We start from the raw sequence: 19,741 nt of genomic DNA, 5'->3' as shown, positions 1-19,741 counted from the left end.
AAATCAATTGACAAGAAGAAAAGCAATCCCTAATAATAATACCAAAGGTCTCTTCCGAGTTATCAATGGCTTCCCAAATTAACTATCAAGCCTACTTCCGTGGAATCAAGCGAATAAGGGACATTAAACACCATGCCTAGATTCCTAATTATTCAATCATCTACTTCCGTGATGATCTTCAAACCCTTAATTGAAATAACCTAATCCCGTTAATACCCAACTTCCGTTGCAATAAGAACAAAGGGATGATAACAATACTAATTATCCCTAATCTAGTATTGGCATAAACACAATCAATTAAGCATGTCAATTGGGATTATTATTGGGGAATTTAAAGATCTACTTTATACATCAATCATAATCGGGCTTAGCAAGATCCCGGATTAAGGAAACTACTCACAAATCATAATTAAATCAAAAACAAGATCTAATAGAGAACACATAATTAAAGAACTATAAAATAAATAAAAGAGATGGAAAGTAAGAAATACCAAATACTTCAATTGATGATCTTGAATTCTTGAGGAACAATTAATAAAACTAGGATTAAAGATTGAAATTGCTTAAGAAAATAAAACTAGGGTTCTTGAGAGTTTTCTAGGGCTTAAGGAGAAAACTAATGAAAAACTAACCGTCTAAAAGTTAATTACAAAAGGGTATTTATACCCCCAAAAGATAATATTTCGGAAAAATAAGAAAATACGCGTTCTTGAGCTTTGCCCGGTCTGACCGGGCGGACCTCGCCCGATCGGGCGGAGGAAGGCTGCGTAAAATACGACAGTTTTCCTTCTTTGCCCGGTCTGACCGGGCGAACCTCGCCCGGTCGGGCGCGCGTAACACGTTTCCAAAATTGCATCTCATAACTTGATTTCTTCATCGCCCGGTCTGACCGGGCGAAGCCTGCCCGATCGGGCATTCCACATAAATTTCAGTTCTTGGCTATCAACTCTTCCGAATCTACTAAAAACACGTCCAATTGCCTAGAAACGCTTCATATTCCTGAAAAGCTTACTAAAACAATCGAATACACTAAAGAAGAGATTGTTAGCAAGAAATAGCTCCGTAGAGCTCAAAACCATGTAAAATCATGCAATCAAACCGGGGAAAACCATTGTATAAAACACGTATATCAGCCTCTCTTATCTTTTCATTTAGATGTATAGTTTTTTTTTTATTTTATTATTTTTATGCTTAGTTTAGCTAGCCTAATGCTGTAATTTTTCATTTCTTACTCAAAAAAAAATAAAAAAAAAAATCGAAAAACGAAAAAATATTGAAAAATGAAAAAAAATTGCCCAAGGATGAAACTCAAATGACGACGCTAATATGTTTTGCTTGCTTGACTCTTGAGTGATGAGTAAAAGTTCTTTTAGAAGGGTGTATGCAAGAGTTGGGGTCATTTAGAGGTCTATTAATCCTGGTTGCATTAGTGTATATGAAATGAAAGTCGATGAATGCTCAATTGCACGTCTAGCATAGGATATTGTTAAATTTGCCCAAAGTAGGATATGTTTGAGTCAAATTGTGGTCCCTTGTGCCCTTAATGTGCCTCCTCTCCTCCCCGAAATGAAACTCTATTAAGGAATTAGCTCTACTTGTATTAGGTGTAATAAGTGGCATAATAAGCCACACGTTTCGAATGAAGAAAGAGCCGCTCACAGTTAAAAGAGGCGAGGGCAATAATGTTAAAAAAAAAAAATGAAAAGAAGGGAGAACAAAAACCCCCCCAAAATTCTCAAAATTTTGATTTTCTTTTCTTTAGAGGTCAACTTGTGGATGCCTCCCACACATTGTCGAATATGTTGTTTATTGTTTCTTGTGAAATTCCCGAGTTAGAGTGTAATTAAGGGGCCTTGGGTGTGCATTTTGGGAGGTGGACTAGCATTTTGAGATTTTATAACCGAAAGAGGGCTTGTTACAACTTTGGAATATCTAGATGTGCTCTAATGAACTAGTAAAAGGTCTAAGGAAGTATCCTAATGCAACCTTGCTTAGTTTCCCTCTTTACCCCCAACTCAGGTGTACATTTATATGATTGGTAATCCTTGAAAGTTGCTCACTTGACTTGCTTGCGATTTATATCCCAATGAGTTGACTTGGGTGATAAAAATATTGGAATTTGTGTAGTTGATAGTTTTGTCATGGTCTGTGTGAGTTGTGGGTTAAACTCAATGGAAACCCTCACGAGATAAAAACTCGTCCTCTAAGGCGACTTAGAGGTTTAAATTGCTTCTCACTTGTGCTAAAAGTGATGATGGTTGTCACCATGCGGATTTGTTTATTTATGCTTCCTCCTTGTTGCCTCTCCCTGGATTGATGTCAGCAAGTTGCTTCCCTCCTTTGGTTTGACATGTTTGTTTTGCTCGAGGACGAGCAAAAGCTTAGCTTGGGGGGATTTGATAACTTGCTATTTGATATGATTTTAGGGTGTTTTGAACCTAGTTTACTTGATAAAATTTGCGTTTTGGTTCATTTTTACTCTATTATTATGCAATTTTTGTGTATCCTATGCTTCACGAGTTGTTGGTGTTTTTGTTGAGATTCTAGGTTCAAAAGAACGACCAAATGGAGCCCATGGATACAAAGCCGAGGTTAGAAGCAAGAAGATGGTTTAAAGAAGCCAAGGAAAGGAGCAATATAGAAGAAAAGATGGAAAAAAGGGCTTAGAAGACCCTGCACGGCCGTGCCAGACCTTGCACGTCCGTGCAGGAGTGCTCCAGAAACTTAGAACATTCTGCCAAGGCCTGCACGGACGTGCCAAATTAAGCACGCCCGTGCAGATGTAGCTGCACGTCCGTGCCAACATCTGCACGTCCGTGCGGAGCTGCTCGATTCTTAGCAGTACGTTCTGCCTCAATTCTGCCCCCTCTGCACGTCCGTGCCGAATCTGGCACGACCGTGCTTATGCTTGCACGTCCGTGCCGAATCTGGCACGTCCGTGCGGACCTGCAGTCAAGCCCGGTTCTTGTTTTCTCCGTCCTTTTTATTTGGGGGTCTTATAAATACCCCCTTTGAGCTCATTTGTAGGGATTATGCAGTTTTTTAGAGCTTTCTCTTAGTTTGGTAGTCTTAGAACATTAATTTCTCAATCATTAGTTAGTTCTCAATTATTAGCTTTGAAATATTCAAAATTCAACCATTGTAGAAGACAAGTTCCACCATTGTTGCCCACCTTGAAGCTTCATAGTAACCATTTCTTACTCATCTTTTCTACTTCTCTTTACTTTGTTGTCAATTATTTGCTAGTTCTTGCATGTTTAGATTGCTAATTAGCTTAATCCTTAGTTTGAACTTGTTCATGAATTGCTTAAAATCTTTAATTGCTTTAATCTCCATGGATTGTGAGTAGTCTAAATTCTAGGGTTTGGGTAAAACCCTCAATGTAGTCACTAATTACTTGTTGCAAGTGCTAATTTGGTTGTTGTGGGGTGATGATTAGTTGATCTTAAGTGGTTTAATTGCTTAGTTCTTGTATATGGCCATTGCTAGAACTATTTATCCAAGCTTTCTCAACGAAGGATCGAGAGATGAACTTGAGTTAGCTCCCTTATGCTTAATTGACCCGAAATGCCATGAGAATAGGGATTACCGGTCAAGGGAATGTTTATGTCATCGTGATTATGCTTTAACACTTGTTTTATGCTATGTAACCACGAGAGTAGGTTGTATTCACGATTCAAGTAATCCCTCTAGCTTGTGAGAGTAGTTGGGTGCTTTAGATGACTTCCCCTAATTTATCCCATTAATTTACCTTGATTGTTGCATGCTAATTGTGATTTGTGATGAAATTGAGTGGTATAACCCAAGCCCTAGATTCCTCTTAATATTGTTAATCTCCTCTTAGCTTTAGTTGAATTGAATTAGAAGAAGTTACTCAAAACCAACCCAATTTAGAATTCATTTAGCTTATTTAAACGGTAGTACTCGGTGGTTGATTCAACGCCTCTCTTGGGTTCAACCCTTTCTTACCCTTACTATTGTTAGTGAGACCAAGATAGGAATTATTATCTTTGGTAGGCTCGACGACGGCCTATCAACGGGCCCTTGTACTCAATTGCCTTGGTTAACATGTCACAGATGGAATTCCACCTAGTTGGGCAATCGGTTTTGATTTTTATTGGCCTTATCTTTTGTAGTCTTAGAAAACTCTTCCATTCTTGGTACCTCATGTTTGAGCTATTAATAGACATAATAGCATCTCTGATTTTGTTGTAGTATAGGCCAATTGCCCGAACTCCATCTTGTACACATAAGTTAAGTACATGGCAAACACATCTAGTATGAAGAGCATCACCGTCTAATATTACATCGGTTAAGTTTTGTTTGACAAGATTAGTTGTGTATGTCATAGCGGTTGCATTGTCAAAAGTCATAGACATCATTTTATCTCGAAGGTTGTATTCGTCTATTGCTTGCATTAAATGGTGAGCAATGTTAATGCCGGTGTGTGGGTATTCCAGCATTTTGAAATGTATTATTCTTTTTTGTAACAACCATTGATCATCTACCCAATGGCAAGTCACACATAAATAGTGATATTTATAACCACTATCCCAAGCATCGGCTGTCAAAGACACTCTACAGTTAAGGTTACTCAATTCGGCTTGTAACCGCAATTTGTACTCTAGGTAGTTTTTCATGGCTGCGGAACAAACGGTTTTCCTAGAGATTCTTTTATGTTGGGGTTGTAGTGCTTTGTTAATGTAGGTGTTAAATGGGTCACTTTCCGAGAAAAGAAAAGGTTGTTCGGCGTGTACTATCATTTTCCCTAGTTCATCCCTATCCCTTTCATAGTTGTAGGTGAAGCCGTGTGGATGGTACTGGGAAATTTTTGGTTGGGTTGGATAACAAGCTGGTTTTGCACAAGCTTTCATGTGTCTAGTTAGGTGTCCCGTCCCGGATTTGGATAGTGCCGTGAATACACCATTGCATGTTTTACATTTTGCATATGTTTGGTTGGCTTTATTTAGGACGAAATGACGCCATACCTCACTCCTTCGGTTTTTCAAAAGTAGCATCTCAGTTTCGGTTAACCATTCATGATGTGTGTTTGGGTTATTAGTAACAGAAGGGGTAGAGCCGGAGGGAATTTGGGTACTTTCTTGGCTACTTTGGCTAGAATAATAGTTTTGTTGATCACCAAAATAATTAGGTGGGAATTGACCGAACTGTGGGAATTGTTGTGGAGTTTGAAATTGGTTTGATGGTGAAAATTGGTTTGGTAGTGGTGGTGGTGAAAATTGGTTTGGTGGTGGTGGTGAAAATTGGTTTGGTGGTGGTTGTGGAAATCCCGACATATTATAGGGTTGAAAACCAGAACTACCATCGTGCCTAAATGGCTCATAGCCCGGGGGGAAGTAACTGGGGTCATTGGTTGGACTCGGAATTTGGGGGCTCGTTGTATTAGGTGGTTCCCTAGAACTACTACTACGGCCAAATCGGCCTTTCCCCCTAGATGAGTTTGATGCCATAATTAACAATTAGATTTTTAATAAAAACTGATTAACAATAATGATAATTAATAACAACAATTATAACAATAACAATAACAACAATAATAAATAATAACAATAATTGTAACAATAATAATAATTAATAACAACAATTATAACAACAACAATAACAATTAACAACAATAATTATTAAACAAGATTATTCTAATAATAACAATAAAACATTAATAAATTAAAGATTAGTTTAGATCTTACAACCGTGCTTCAACGCTCCACTAATTACGATTACGAACTTTTTAATTTTTTCCGATATTAGGAAAATAATTAGAGAATTTAAGAGAATAATTAGAGAATTTTAGAGAATAAGGATTATTAGAGATTTAGAGAATATAAGAGATAAGAAGAAGAGATTGTGATTTTGTGATTTGGGAATGAAATGGAGGTGGGTATTTATAGAATTTTTGGGGAGAAAATTGGCAAAAATATAGCCGTTAAGTAGCCGTTTTTTTGGCTAATTAAGCAACTAGCCGTTGCAAAGTTGCAAATAACCGGTAATATGGCCGTTGGGCACGCGGGCCGTGCCTGCGGGCCGTGCCAGCGTGCCGTGCCTGGTGTCGTGCCACGTGCCGGGCTGACGTGCCAGCACAGCGGGCCCTGGCCGTGCTCGTGCCGGGCCGGGCTTGGAATTTGAGAAGCCTGTCCGTGGCACGCCCGTGGCACGAAGCTCGACTTACGTGCCGGGCCGAGCTGGGGATCGGGCCGTGCCGGGCTGCGACGAACAGTGGGCCGTGCCGGGCGGCACGCGGGCCATCCCGGCCCGTTCCCAGGTTTATCTGGTGTATCGAATTCTCACACCACTATCTTTTCTTTTTCTACTTATTGTATTCATACATCACGGACCTATCATATTATTATGCTTCACAATTTGCAATAATTTACAAGCACCAAGTAGTACTTGGTATAGTTGATAGAAATGTCACATTATAACCTTAAGGTCATGAGTTACAATCCAATAAGATTGTTGTTCGTACCTTTAAAACATTGTACAAGCATTACAACTTAAGAATTCACAATACGTACTCTCTCCGCCCACAATTATTTGTAACATTTGCCATAAATGGATACTCTTTATTATGTGCAACAATTTTTTTTTTCCTCTTTTAGTATATTTTAAAGAGTAAAAAGACCACCTTATCCTTACTTTTATTTTTTAACTTTGTTTAACATCTTTTATTCACACTCAATTTTTCACCTTTTTCCCACCCATAAAAGGGGGCCTTAATTTCACACCTTTTTCCCACTTACTTTAACCCACCCAAAAACAAAAAAAATAAAGGACCACTTCTTTCACTCCTTTTTCCCACTTAATTAAACCCACCCAAACTTAATTAAACTCCACTAAAAGTTTTGCCTAGAAGTCCGTAAAAAGGACGTTTAGTGCATATAATCGTAGGCGGAGGTAGTATATTTTTTCACCAAAAAGTAAAATAGATAAATTAAAATAAAAAGGCATGTCTTTTTGTTTTAAATTATTTTCCATGGTGCAAGTGGAGCCAACTCTGTAAGTGCAACACCCCCAACTAAAGAAAAAAAACAAGAAGCAATTTACTAGAAAGTCAAAATCGTACATGATACATGCGTACATATTACCACAGAAAGTGGGAAATACAAATTCCTTTATTTATTTTTCAGAAAAACCCTTATTCAACCTTCATCATCTGTTTGATTTATTAATTTTGAATCGACTACGACATTTGAATAGGTCGGAAATTGATTGGTGTGCAAAAATAATGGCAGCAGTGGCTGGACTCTACAGAAGAGCGCTTCCTTCGCCACCTTGTATTGAATTTGCTTCTAAGGAAGGCAAGGTTCGTTTTATTCTACAATCTATTTCTTATTTGTGGATGGTAATACCATTCATTAATATCTTTTTTTTTTTTTTTAAAAAAACCATTAATATCTTTCTTTAATTATGTAAGATAATGGTGAGATACCTCGAAACTAATATAATCTGTTCATGTTTTTTTTAATATATATAAAAATGAGGAGGGAGTAATTACTTTGTACTGTATTAGTATTGCTATGTTTAGTACTCCATGACAGTATTGATTGATTGAAACTCTAGAACCTTGAAAATTGTTTGAAAACTTTTAGCCTTGATTTTGAAGAATTGAAATTTTCCCAATATAGTATTGGCCTTGGCATTGGTTATTGCAGTAGCCTTTCCATTGAAATTGGCTTGACTTCCATAATTACCTTGCCCAATTTGAGCTTCAAAGTCATGGAAAGTTGCTTGATTCCGGGTGTTTCCTTGGAAACCCCTTGCTTCCGCCAATTCCCGTAATATTGATTGATCCTTTTTCCAACCAAGGTGGGGGCGGTGTTCCAACCCGAATTATAAGTGTTGGAGTAAGGGTCAAAATTTTGGTTATAATTTACATTGTTAAATGCATTTAGGCCTTGTTTGGTTGGGTGTAAAACCTTTTTCATTAGAAAATGTAATTTCCTACACATTTTACCTTATTTGGTTACATGCAAACTGATTTTCCTTTTTTAGCATTTTCCGTTGTTTGGCTCACTAGAAAATCAACGTCTTTTTTTTTTTTTTTTTTAATTCTTTGTCTATCCTATATTTTTAAGGAAGATATTATCGGTTCTTTCTCATACCATACTGCTACTAATAATAATCCTTGAACTTTTTCTTAGCTAACTTTGAATTTGTTTTTGTAAATATTAAATGCAATTTAGAAATAAAAGGGTAAAAAACTAGTATAATTAAATCATATAAGTAAGATAAAATGTTGTATACTAGTACAAAGTAGCAGCAACAACTCAAATACCAAGACATTACAGAATACTTTACTTTCTGCGTACTCATAGTAGTAGACATTTGTAGTAAGTAGTTGTAGACAAACAATAAAAAAAATACTCATTCTAATTCTTACGATTAAGGGAATTTTTAAAGTTCTGGATCCAAACTCTTCGAAGAGGTTTGCTCTTTGGCAAGCATCTCCCGCTCAACCAAGTGGTCCAATACGGCATCACGAACTGCTTCTTCAAAATCATCCGTCTTCATTATCTCTTTATAAAGTTTCTCCACATCAAGTTGGTTGTTTGAGAATTTCTTCAGAGCACTAACCACTTCTCCTAGTTGATTAGATATTTGTTGCAAGTCACAAGTGTCATCTTCACCTCAAGTCCTCTTACGATATTGTCTTGGCTCTGAAGAAGTGGCACTATCTGATTTCGATGGCCCATTTTCTGCCATACTTGTAGGCTGCCCTTGTCCACTCTCATTGCTAAGTTCAATATCAGTAAAACTCTTAGAAAAGTCTCCACGAGCCATGTCTTTACCAGCCATGATTGCTATTTCTTCATACATATTTTTCGGTTGAGATATTTCTCATGAGAAGGATTTTTCTGTATACAAAAGGAGAAAAATATCAGAGAAATACTTCAAGCATACTTTGAGTTAGAACATCACTGCTATATGTAGCATAGCATTCACTGCCCTCATGCAAAAGTATATCAATGAAATAGTTAAACTTCAAAGTTAGACACCAATACAAACATTTGACTGTTGTTTAACATTCCCTACCCTCATGCAAAAGGTTAGCAAAACCAAGAAAATCATTTACCATATATTCCCATGCAGATGATCAGAAGTACATCAATCTTTTAATTTCATTTATTCTTATCCATAACATATCCAATTTTCCATATAACAGCATACTCATTATGGATAAAACTTGCTACGACAACACATAATGTGTATTTCACAACAAGCCACTCTATATATAAATTATATAAAAAAATAAAAAATCAATGCACCCAAAAAGAAGCTATACCAAATAAAACAATTACAGCTGCTAACATAGATTCAACAATTTTCTGCAAACATAAAAAGAGGAAATAATGCCCTATTTACTGACCTATTTTATAGACTCATTACTTAGAGGCTAATTAATCTACCAATTTACTACCAGTGAGCTTTTTGTAATTCTAATCCTAGTTAAACTAATATTTAAGATTAAGGAGAGTACTAGAGATCAAAACACATAAAGATAAGCTAGAATGATACTTGAATATAATTATTGTAAGCATTAGGAGATGCTGTTACCATCTTCAGTGTCATTCCATCCAAAGTTACCACAAACTTTTGATATGATTCCCCAATTAGCTTTCATTGTCCTCATGTGGTTCTCAACATGGTCAACCGTGTAGGAAGTTCTAAATTTTTCTGTAATTTTTTTTTTGCAGCAGCTTGTTCTGAAAGTGTTATTTGGCTTATTTCCCTTTCTCACTTCTTATGCAAGAACTTGGACATTTGTTTTGACCAACGAAAATTCCCTTTTTTTTTTCTTCATTGTTCACCTGCAATGGTAGATACACATGCTTCTCATATGCAAACCACATGAATTATCAAGTAAATCTCATCATTTCAGATACAATCACCAAAATAAAAGTTCATGTAATTAAGGAGAATATAAACATCTTTGCAATTTATCTTCAGTTTGCAACTACCAAAAAAGAGACAAATACCTTATGGAATTTTGAACCCCCTATTTAGCGCATCATTAAGGACCTTTGAATCATGTGCAGAACCCTCCCAGCTAGCTAGAACATAAGTGAACTTGGCATCAAAATCAACATAAGCTATCACGTTTTGTGTTTTTCCGCCCTTTCTACCCCGAAATCTATCTTGTATCTCAATGGGAGCAGTGGCACACACATGTGTTCCATCTATGGCCCCTATGAAATCCTCAAACCATGGAAAGAACCTAGGGTTGTTTTGAATTTCTGGCTGAATTGAAGTTGTTTGTGGTTTCACAACCTCTGGATACAATCGAAGGATAGCTTGAAGCACAATATGAAAATAGTAGTGTACGGTCCATGTTGACCGAAAAAATCTTCCCCCAATTACACGAAACCTTACATTATGTCCCAATAAGTGTAAAAATATAATTACTTGCTCCTTAAAACTCATTTGAACACTTTCCCGCAAAAGTCCTCTTTCGACTAGAATATTACATAAGCTATAAAATGCAGCAGGCCTCATATGAATTTGTCTCAGACAATGAGTGTCACCACAATATAAAATACTATTGATATTGGCCTCCCTCGAACTATCTCTATTCACATAAGGTTGCCTAATTATTCTAGGCCTTTTATTCTTAAACCTATACTCTTCAACAAGAGCAAGAACGGAGGCAATTATGGCTCCCACAGAACCAAGAATCATGCCTTTCATTTCATGGGTCATCTACAATAACATATACAACAAATTATATAATAAGCCATAAAATAGACAACAAATTATATAGCATTTGCATACAACTTATTGACAATCTCTATCTTTTAGAATTACTACCACTGATGGCCAAATCTATCATTTGTAATATAGTAAGCAGCTTAAAAGACTACCTGCTAGTGAATTTAAAAGAGTTAAAAAGGTGGGATTTTAAAGTAACCCTATTATACATATTATGCATACAGGTTGTCAGAGGCAAACATTGAGCAAGGACAAATAAGTGTGCTAGGCAATTGGCTGCTATATTATTGGCAGAAAACCTCATCTCCTACTAAAGATACCCATCATCTACCAGAGTTGAGATAATACAGAGTATTGTAGAAGCACATTGAATTTGCAAAAATCTTATTAAACCAAAACCACAACTAGATATTAGCCTCAGTGACTTCATAATTAAGTGGGTCTAGAAAGACAAGCCCTATCACCTAATTGCATATAATACAAAAAGAAAAAAAAAAAAAAAAAAAGAGTGAAGATGCAGCTTAGATCAATTTCCATGTGCTAGTAGAAGGTTTGTGTCAACAAGTGAGAAAGAATAATTTCCCTCGTTTGTCATGATATAATACCTAGAACCATTACAAACAGAATGTCTTTGTCAAAGACCCCAAAATTTGATTTCAAGCAAAATATATTTGACCACTAGTATACAAACTTCTACATTCATTCATGAAAATGATACTCAAACAACACTAAATTGCTCAACAGTCATCACCCATTATACGAGTGTGCCAATTTTTCTCCAAACTGAACATCAAGTTGAACAAATATACTATAGAACATAGCAAATCAGATTAAGCTAACCACAACAAAACCTCTTAGACCAGAAAATTATACCTGAAGTGATTTTTGAGATGATACTCTTTGATCTGGCATCATACCAGCTTACAATCTTCAAAATTTAAACAAAATAAAACTAATATTAAGTGAGGCATTTTATCAAACACTTTGTGGGCATGATAAAAATATGTAAAATATATGAATGAAAATAAAATTTGCAGCAAGTAGAATGCATTTAACAACAAATTCCCAAATTATAATAATCTTTAGAAAATTTAATCACATCAGAAAAGCAATTTCGAATTGAATTAACAAATTTTATGCAAAAATACCCTAAAATAATCAAAATATGTACACAATATACCCTAAAATAATCGAATTTTAAATCAAATTAAACCCTAGATTAATAATCAAGTCAAGAAGAGAGAGATTACCAATTTGCAGCAAGAGATCGAGTGAGGAAGTACCTGAGTTTGCAACAATGCAGCGTAAGGAGAAGGGGAAAGATGGAAGAAGAGTGGAAAACACGGCTTTCCTTCTAATTTTGGGGAAAACGTTTTCTAGTATAAAGGAAAATAGTTTTTCAGCTCTCATTTTCCTTTTCATATCCCGCCCAAACCAAACAATGTAAAATAAGAAAAACACTTTTCCTGGAAAAGTTTTCAGCCCAACCAAACAGGGCCTTACTTTTTCCATGGATTTGAGAGGGACGTTTTTAAACAATTAGCATTGAGAAGGGGATGATCACATGCACCACGCATATCACAACATACATTATCTTTAGACATGCGATTAACATTAGACACATTATGGTCAGGGGCGGACCCACCTTTAGTCATAGTGGGTTCGGTGACACAGTATTTTTTTTAAAAAATAAAATATCAAAGAGACCCCTTATTATAGATAGGGGGTCTCTTTGATGCTGCTAGTGGTAACAACAAACAATATTAAAGAGACCGCTTATTAAGATAGGAGATCTCTTTGATGCTGCTATTGCTTCAAAAGACTTGGTGTGTTTTTTTTATATATTAAAGAGACCTGTTATTTATATAAGAGGTCTCTTTGATGCTGCTATTGCATTTCACAATTTTTTTGCGTTACTTTCTTTTTCATTAAAGAGACCAGTTATTTATATATATAAGTTTATATATATAAGTTTTGGATTGAAATTAATTATGAACAAGACATGGAAAAAAAAAATTGTACTTTCACAAATGATTTGATGGTGACACACTATCTCAGAAATCCTGAATCCGCCACTGATTATGGTTGGACATTGTTGATGGTGATTTAAGAACAATAAATGGGAGTAGAAGATGAAGATGAATGAATAGTGGGTGGAGGAAGCATACTCGACTTTTGCAATTGAGTCACAAGGCATCCAGGTTAGGAGAAAGCATTTGCTCCGACTTTAAGTCATGTTTACTTCCTCTCTTAGTGCTCGCACATTCATCCTTCCAATCTTGGTAGTTTTGACTACATCATCTAGCATTCACAAATAATGTTGCATCACTTTGGAAAGCCAATTTTACCTAATGCTATGAGTGCCTAAAAGTACAGATAATAACGGGCTTTATAGCTTCTTGAGCAATGTTATGATAGCCTTAACAAATGTACAATTACCTACGTGACCCATTTGCGAATGGAGGGAGTAATTAGATTGTACTAGAGAAACTTAAGCTGAACTACTGATGAAGTAGTTTATCATCTGGTTCAAAGCTGGTTAATATTTTTCAAGAGAATTGTGAATTTAGCATACATCAGAAACTGTGGGATGGTGTATGAGTCTGATGTATTGCACTGACTGTAATTATAGCCTTGTCATTGCACTGATGGGTAAGTTGTCTTGACTTGGAATTTTTCATGCTGCTTTTATAAGAAATTTTGGTATGTCTTTCATCAGTTGTTCAAATTTGCAGCAACTCTTTTCTGAAGCTCTCCTGGAAGGAAATATGGAAGGTTTTTTCAAGTTGGTGTCATATTACAAAACTCAATCCGAACCTGCATACTGTGGGTTGGCTACCCTTGCTGTGGTCTTAAATGCCCTTGCAATTGACCCTGAAAGGAAGTGGAAAGGTGACCTTTGTATTCCAGAACTGAAATTAAGAAAATCAAATGCTTAAATGTTGTTTAATGTTCTTTCTCCTTTAACTACTTAAATACATTCCATTGAAAGAAATTTAGTTACTTGGTGCTTATTTGCTCAAGACTCTTGACCTTTGACATGATCAATTTACTACCAGTGATGCTAAGGGGATTTGAAAGTGACTTATGCTCACTGGTTCTGTTTCATATTTTTTTCCCGTTTCACAAGGATTTTTGGACTGTAACCCACAAAGCAAAGCATACTATTGGTCTATTAGCAAGCTTTATCACTTCGAAGAAATATGACATGATACTGCTGTTATGTCAGTGGTTATGCATTGATGCTTTGTGAAATTTTCTTTCCACTTCACATTTTTTGTAACTATTTGTTGATGATCTTGTCATATCAGATAACTTACTGAAGTTTATAAGATGATAGGTGCAACTTTAAAAGGAATTCTCAGTACATATATCTTGCTTTGTATAATTACTATAAACCAAATCATGTGGGTACATATTAAACTATTAATAGGTCCGTGGAGATGGTTTGATGATTCTATGTTGGACTGTTGTGAGCCCCTTGAGAAGGTTAAGGTCAGCGGCATCTCATTTAACAAAGTTGCATGCTTGGCTCATTGTAATGGAGCAGAAGTTGACACATATCATACAAATGAAAGTACCCAGGACAACTTCCGAAACTATGTAATCTCATGTACTTCCTCAGAAAATTGTCACATGATCGTCTCATACCACAGATCATTTCTGAAGCAGGTACTCAATTCGTACTGTCTCTATTACACATTTTGATGCAAATGTAGTTGACATTACTCATGAGATAAACGTTATTCTCTCTCTCTCTCTCTCTCTTCTTTTTTATTTATTTATTTATTTTTTTATTGTATATGTCTATAAATTTTATTTACCCACTTTCTATTAAAGGTTTTTTTTATTTTTTTTTTAAAAATTTATTTATTTATTACTGATTTTATGTACCCAAGAGCATGTTTGAGTCATTGCTGATACTCTATAATTGTGTGATGAAATATCTTTTGTATGTTCCAAATTTCTTGTGTGCATAATATATTTTTTGAAACATCATTTGTTGAGTCAAGTAGGGTATTGGAGTTATGATAGATCACATTGTTGCTAAGGTAGGTTTGTGCCTGGAGTAAGAAAACTAAGAATATTCAGTACTAAATGTTTGGCCATCTTTGTACAGTTTAATTGCGATTTCATCTGAACCTGTTGAAAAAATTAACTATTCTTACTTTTCTTTTGCAGACAGGAGGTGGTCATTTTTCTCCAATTGGTGGTTACCATGCTGGAAAGGATATGGTTCTTATTTTGGATGTTGCTCGATTCAAGTATCCTCCTCACTGGGTACCCCTCACACTTCTATGGGATGCCATGAACACGGTTGATAAAGATACAGGATTTTACAGGGGGTATGTCAGTATGTGCAATGCCTGTTCTGTAAGGTTTTTATTAGCTTAAATGCAGGGTATCTACATATAGAGGGATTGGTGAGAGAAAAAATAATCAGAACAGGTAGTCGCCAGCTAGTTGAAGATCTGGGATATTATGCCAATTTGATAATTTATTGCAACCAATTATGTACTCTCTTAAATACTATTCTTCCTCAATTCACTATTTTTATTTCTCTTATATATGATACTTACATCAGCGTTGTTTACTATTATTTATTCAAATACTATATCAGTGGGCTGTCTCTGTAAGTAGTCCTCTTGTTGTGATTGTCTATTGCTAGCTAATTTTTTCACAAATCCAATCCTCATCCAACTGATGAGTTGACATAGGCTTATGCTTATGTTCTCAGAGTCTTGATTCTACTTGAAACAAAAAAGCGGGTCATTAGCTCATTACTGCTCCTACACAATGTCCTTTATAAGAGGATATATATTTCATTTTAGGAATGCTTCTCGTTTGGTCAATAGCAAGGATTTAGCTTTCATACTCATGTTCATTATCTATGGATGGATGTTTCTAACTGGATGTATGAAGTTTGTTTAATATAATTAGATCACCCTTTTAATACTCAAGTCTTTGGGGGTTTTCATTCCCTTTTCTTCCCATATTAGTGCTAGTGCCATGTTTTATCCCTCAAACTCTGCCTTATCAACCACCCACCCACTGTCCCTAATCCAAGCCAAGTATAAGCAAAAAGAGTGGATATCTTCAATGTTTATCACTTTTGAAATTTAATTAATTCAGCTTGATTTCAAAGGCTCAAAACCTTATGAATATTAGATTATTGTTTCAGGTTTATGCTTCTAACGAGGGTTCAGGCAGCATCATCAATCCTTTATACTCTGGTAATTTTTTTAATTTTTTCTCGTCTCTATCTCCCTTAAAATTTCATGAATCTCTCACAACTTTTCTGTGTTAAAATACAATGATGAATATTGTGCAAAATTTGTGTAGTTAGCTCAATATCTATAATTCACTGTCCATCACGCATTCACACAAGGTATAATTGTTTAATTTTTCTGCTCAGGCTTAAGCCAATGAATATAGTATATTGAAAATCATCATAGCTTCTCTAACAGTCTGAAGTCATTGTTATCCTTCATGCTGTGACTTTAGTCTATTGTGTTTTTGGTGCTCTGCTGGCCTATTGTAGCATTGAAGGAGCTGAACATAGCAATTTATTGCAGAGTTGCCGTCATGATGGCTGGGACACTATTGCCAAGTACTTGAGTAAAAAACTTCAACAACTCCTATCTTCTGAAGAAATTCACAATATTCAGGATATACTATCTGTTATTGTGTCATCAGCTCCAGCAGATCTGAGTAATTTCATCAATTGGGTTGCTGAAGTTCGAAAACAGGAGAATGGGAGTAATCTTGTGAGTGAAGAGGAACAGGGGAGGTTGGTTACCAAGGTTGGACATTTTATCTTACCTTTGCCCTTGCTCACTCCTTTGTAGTTTTGTGCTTTTCCAATACATTATTCTTCCTTAATTTTTGAATATATATTTTGGTTCCAGGAAGAGGTGTTGAAGCAAGTGCGAGAGACTGAACTCTTCAAACACCTAACCAGATGGTTTCTATCTGGATCATCTTGCATGCCCAATGCTATTCTGGATGGTACAGATTCATTAGAAAAAATTGCTTCTGAAGTGTGTTGTCAAGGTGCTCAATTGTTGTGCGGCAAGGTTGGCTCTTGCAATGCAATTAGCTCTAAAACAACACAATTTAGATCCTCAGACTGTGACAATGCTAAGTCTGTCACGGTAGTATCTGCCAACGTTATTTTGGAAGATTCAGAGTGCGGAGCAGAAATGCTGGTTCCAAGCTGCCGAAAGAACCCTGGAAATCCGTGTGAGTGTGGTTCTAATTCTTCTGACAGGGAACATCCATCGGTGGTTGATGGTCTTACTGTACTGCTATTGGCCCTTCCTCCTGATACATGGTCTTGTCTTAAAGATGCAAAGCTGCTACAAGAATTTTGTGATATAATTTCCCCCAAAAATCTCCCCGACTTACTCCAACAGGAGGTAACTACAATCTTGCAAGATAGATGGTTTATATTTTCCTTTAAAATTTTTCAGTAATTGGAACTTCTGATTTCTAAAGGTTTCAGATTCATTTTTAAGCAGTCTCAAAATTTTTATGTGGTTGTGATTTGTTGCAGATACTGCATTTGCGAAAGCAACTGTATTTCCTTGTGACTGATGTCTGCTGTTCTGCGACGTGATATGATGAGTTTTGGTGATTCTTTTTCTTTATGAAATTGGCATCTAACTCGGCAATTAGCATGATAGAAACTGAGAGTTGATGAAGTTTGCTTTTGGAGATACTGATATCGCTGCACAATGAATTGCATGGAGAAGCACCTGGGTAAGTTTTGTGTGAAGTACGAGACATGATGAGAATCAGAAGCCACGGCATATTGTTACATCAAGAAGCATACTCTTTGTATACAGTCATACAGATACTCATTTGCTCCAAAATGTATTGAAGTTGCTGGTGTAATACTGTAATGCCCATCTGACTGTCCTGTCAAAACCTCACAATAAATTTGAGGTTTGAAATTGGTGTAGCTGTAGAGTGTAGATGGATATTTCCATCTGATTTTCTTTTCGATTCCTCGCAATAAATTGAGGTTTTTCTCTAAACAACTACAAATATTGAAGTAAAGTATGAAGTTGTTCATTAAACGGGAGCACCTAAGCCTTGGTCCTCGATCATTCGTTTTTCTCCATTTGATCTTTTTAATGTCTTTTTAATTATTCTAAAATAACTATGGAAAACCGACTATTTCCTAATTTTCTTTCTAACATGTAATCGTTATTGATTTACAAATTACAACCATAACATGTAATCGTTATTGATTTACGAAGTGCCATAATGTAGTTTGGGGAGGTCAACTAGTATAGTAAATAGTGATACATCTAAATGATTTAACAAACCATCAAAGGATATCTTGACTTTAAATGCTTCTTGGATATGCTTTTGCAACAATTTTGTAATAAGAACTTTTTGTGGACAATTTATTTATATTCATAATTCATAAGAGCAAACGCAAATTCATAATGACAACTGATATGAAAATAATAGTAATCCATACATATTTGTAAAATAGTTGCAGTTACTCAGAGCATACCCAATGACTCTTCCAATGATGGGGGAGGTTGAGATTATGGATTTATGGGGCACCCTTCCAGAACAAAAGCCCCCCAAATAACATATATTTTTTTTCCTTTTATTTTCTGTCCAATCATTTGCTGACAAGTGGTTTGTTTATTGCCTCATTTTTTGCTACCTCCATTCTAGCATAATTGATGTAGTCAAATTTGACTTGCCAATGTACTAATTTGGCCTTAAATACTACTTATAGATTATATCTGTGTCATTTGTCAATGCACGAAATGTACCAATTTGCATAAGGAAAAATATTGAAAATTTCTTATATTATTGAAATCTTGTTAAAATATCTTGTTGCTTGATTGAAGATAATTTTTATTTGATTCTTGCTGATTGGTATGTTACTAAAATTGTACTCGGAAATAAACATAGCTTTTTTTATATGGTATGACGCGACTGCTGATGTGACACTTTGAGAGTGAAGCATTTGTGGTTTGTTATTCTCACATTAGCCCTATTTTCAAATGATAACTAGTGTGTGGCCCGAGCGATACTCCGATTATTACTATAACTATCATATTTCAATATTTAAGTTTCTATGTACATAGTGCACAATATATATTAAACAATATAAGAATTAATGGAACAAAATATATAAAATAAACACCGCAATCAAAGTTAGATATATAATTAAAAGCGTTACATGAAAGTATAACTAAAAGTTGGCTAAGATGGTTAGACTTTCAACTTAATTATTGTTGGTCATGAGTTCAAACACTCTCCAGATCATCTTTATTCGCATTAAAATATGTTAATAGTGGATTATGTGGCATGTTTCTAGTATTTGAGGAAGGTGCCACGTGGCGCATAAAAATGTTGATTGTGGATGATGTGGCATATTGCCACGTAGCACGTAAAAATGTTGCTTGTAGTTGATGTGGAATAGTTCTATTATTGGAGAAAGGTGCCACGTGGCACATGTACTTTCTTAGGAACGCTTTTTAATAGATTAGTATAGATATAGATTAATAAAATTTATACTTCCTCACTTCTCAATTTCTTCGTTCCAGAGACTTTTAAACTTTCCAACGTACAACTTCGACTATTAAATGCATGTGTAATTCTCATTATGTAATAAATATAAACAATTCATATTTATAAAGTATAAATTAAGACGAATCTAATAAGATCCCACTTGAATATATATTTTCTTTACGTATAAATCACAATATGCAGTCAAAGAAAGTTCGTGAATAAGTGAAGAGAACACGACCTCAATCTTATTAGTCAAAGAAAGTTCGTGAATAAGTGAAGAGAACACGACCTCAATCTTATTTTATAGTAAATAATGATAAAAAGTTAAAGCGTGTTAACCATTCCAAAACAAAGGGAGTAATAATTTTTTCCAAAGGCTCTTTGGACCGTTTTAATTTTTTTTTTTTGTTTTTTTTTTGTTAATTAATATACCAATGTTCATCTTTTTCTCCTCAATGTAATAAGCCCGATA

The 19,741-nt window shown here is 35.4% G+C and overlaps 1 protein-coding gene across 4 annotated transcripts; it reads left to right on the top strand.

Moving 5' to 3' along the window:
- Window positions 1-6,925: 6,925 nt before the first annotated feature.
- LOC110689750 (glutathione gamma-glutamylcysteinyltransferase 3-like) lies at window positions 6,926-17,851 on the top strand. Of its 4 annotated transcripts, XM_021866540.1 has the most exons (9): window positions 6,927-7,321; window positions 12,784-12,926; window positions 13,461-13,617; window positions 14,159-14,397; window positions 14,908-15,071; window positions 15,908-15,959; window positions 16,302-16,529; window positions 16,635-17,144; window positions 17,282-17,851. In XM_021866540.1, exons 3-9 carry the CDS (start codon window positions 13,494-13,496, stop codon window positions 17,342-17,344), a joined length of 1,380 nt encoding a protein of 459 aa, XP_021722232.1. In that variant the 5' UTR covers window positions 6,927-7,321; window positions 12,784-12,926; window positions 13,461-13,493; the 3' UTR covers window positions 17,345-17,851. The 4 variants fall into 4 exon arrangements, with proteins under 4 accessions (XP_021722230.1, XP_021722232.1, XP_021722231.1 ...); XM_021866538.1 differs by lacking the exon at window positions 12,784-12,926 and having other exon boundaries at window positions 6,926-7,321; XM_021866539.1 differs by lacking the exon at window positions 6,927-7,321 and having other exon boundaries at window positions 12,688-12,926.
- Window positions 17,852-19,741: the final 1,890 nt, after the last annotated feature.

Source organism: Chenopodium quinoa, unplaced genomic scaffold (genome assembly GCF_001683475.1).
Source record: "Chenopodium quinoa cultivar QQ74 unplaced genomic scaffold, ASM168347v1, whole genome shotgun sequence".
Classification (NCBI taxonomy): Eukaryota; Viridiplantae; Streptophyta; class Magnoliopsida; order Caryophyllales; family Amaranthaceae; genus Chenopodium; species Chenopodium quinoa.
This window is presented reverse-complemented; position numbering and strand designations above follow the sequence as displayed.

What these genes read in the sequence shown, in the direction of transcription:
- LOC110689750 (XM_021866538.1), top strand. Translation starts at nt 7,082, where the DNA reads ATGATACATGCGTACATATTACCACAGAAAGTGGGAAATACAAATTCC. An exon ending in TTGCTTCTAAGGAAGGCAAG is followed by an intron (nt 7,322 to 13,460) that starts GTTCGTTTTATT and finishes TCAAATTTGCAG; the next exon opens with CAACTCTTTTCTGAAGCTCT. An exon ending in CATCAATCCTTTATACTCTG is followed by an intron (nt 15,960 to 16,301) that starts GTAATTTTTTTA and finishes AATTTATTGCAG; the next exon opens with AGTTGCCGTCATGATGGCTG.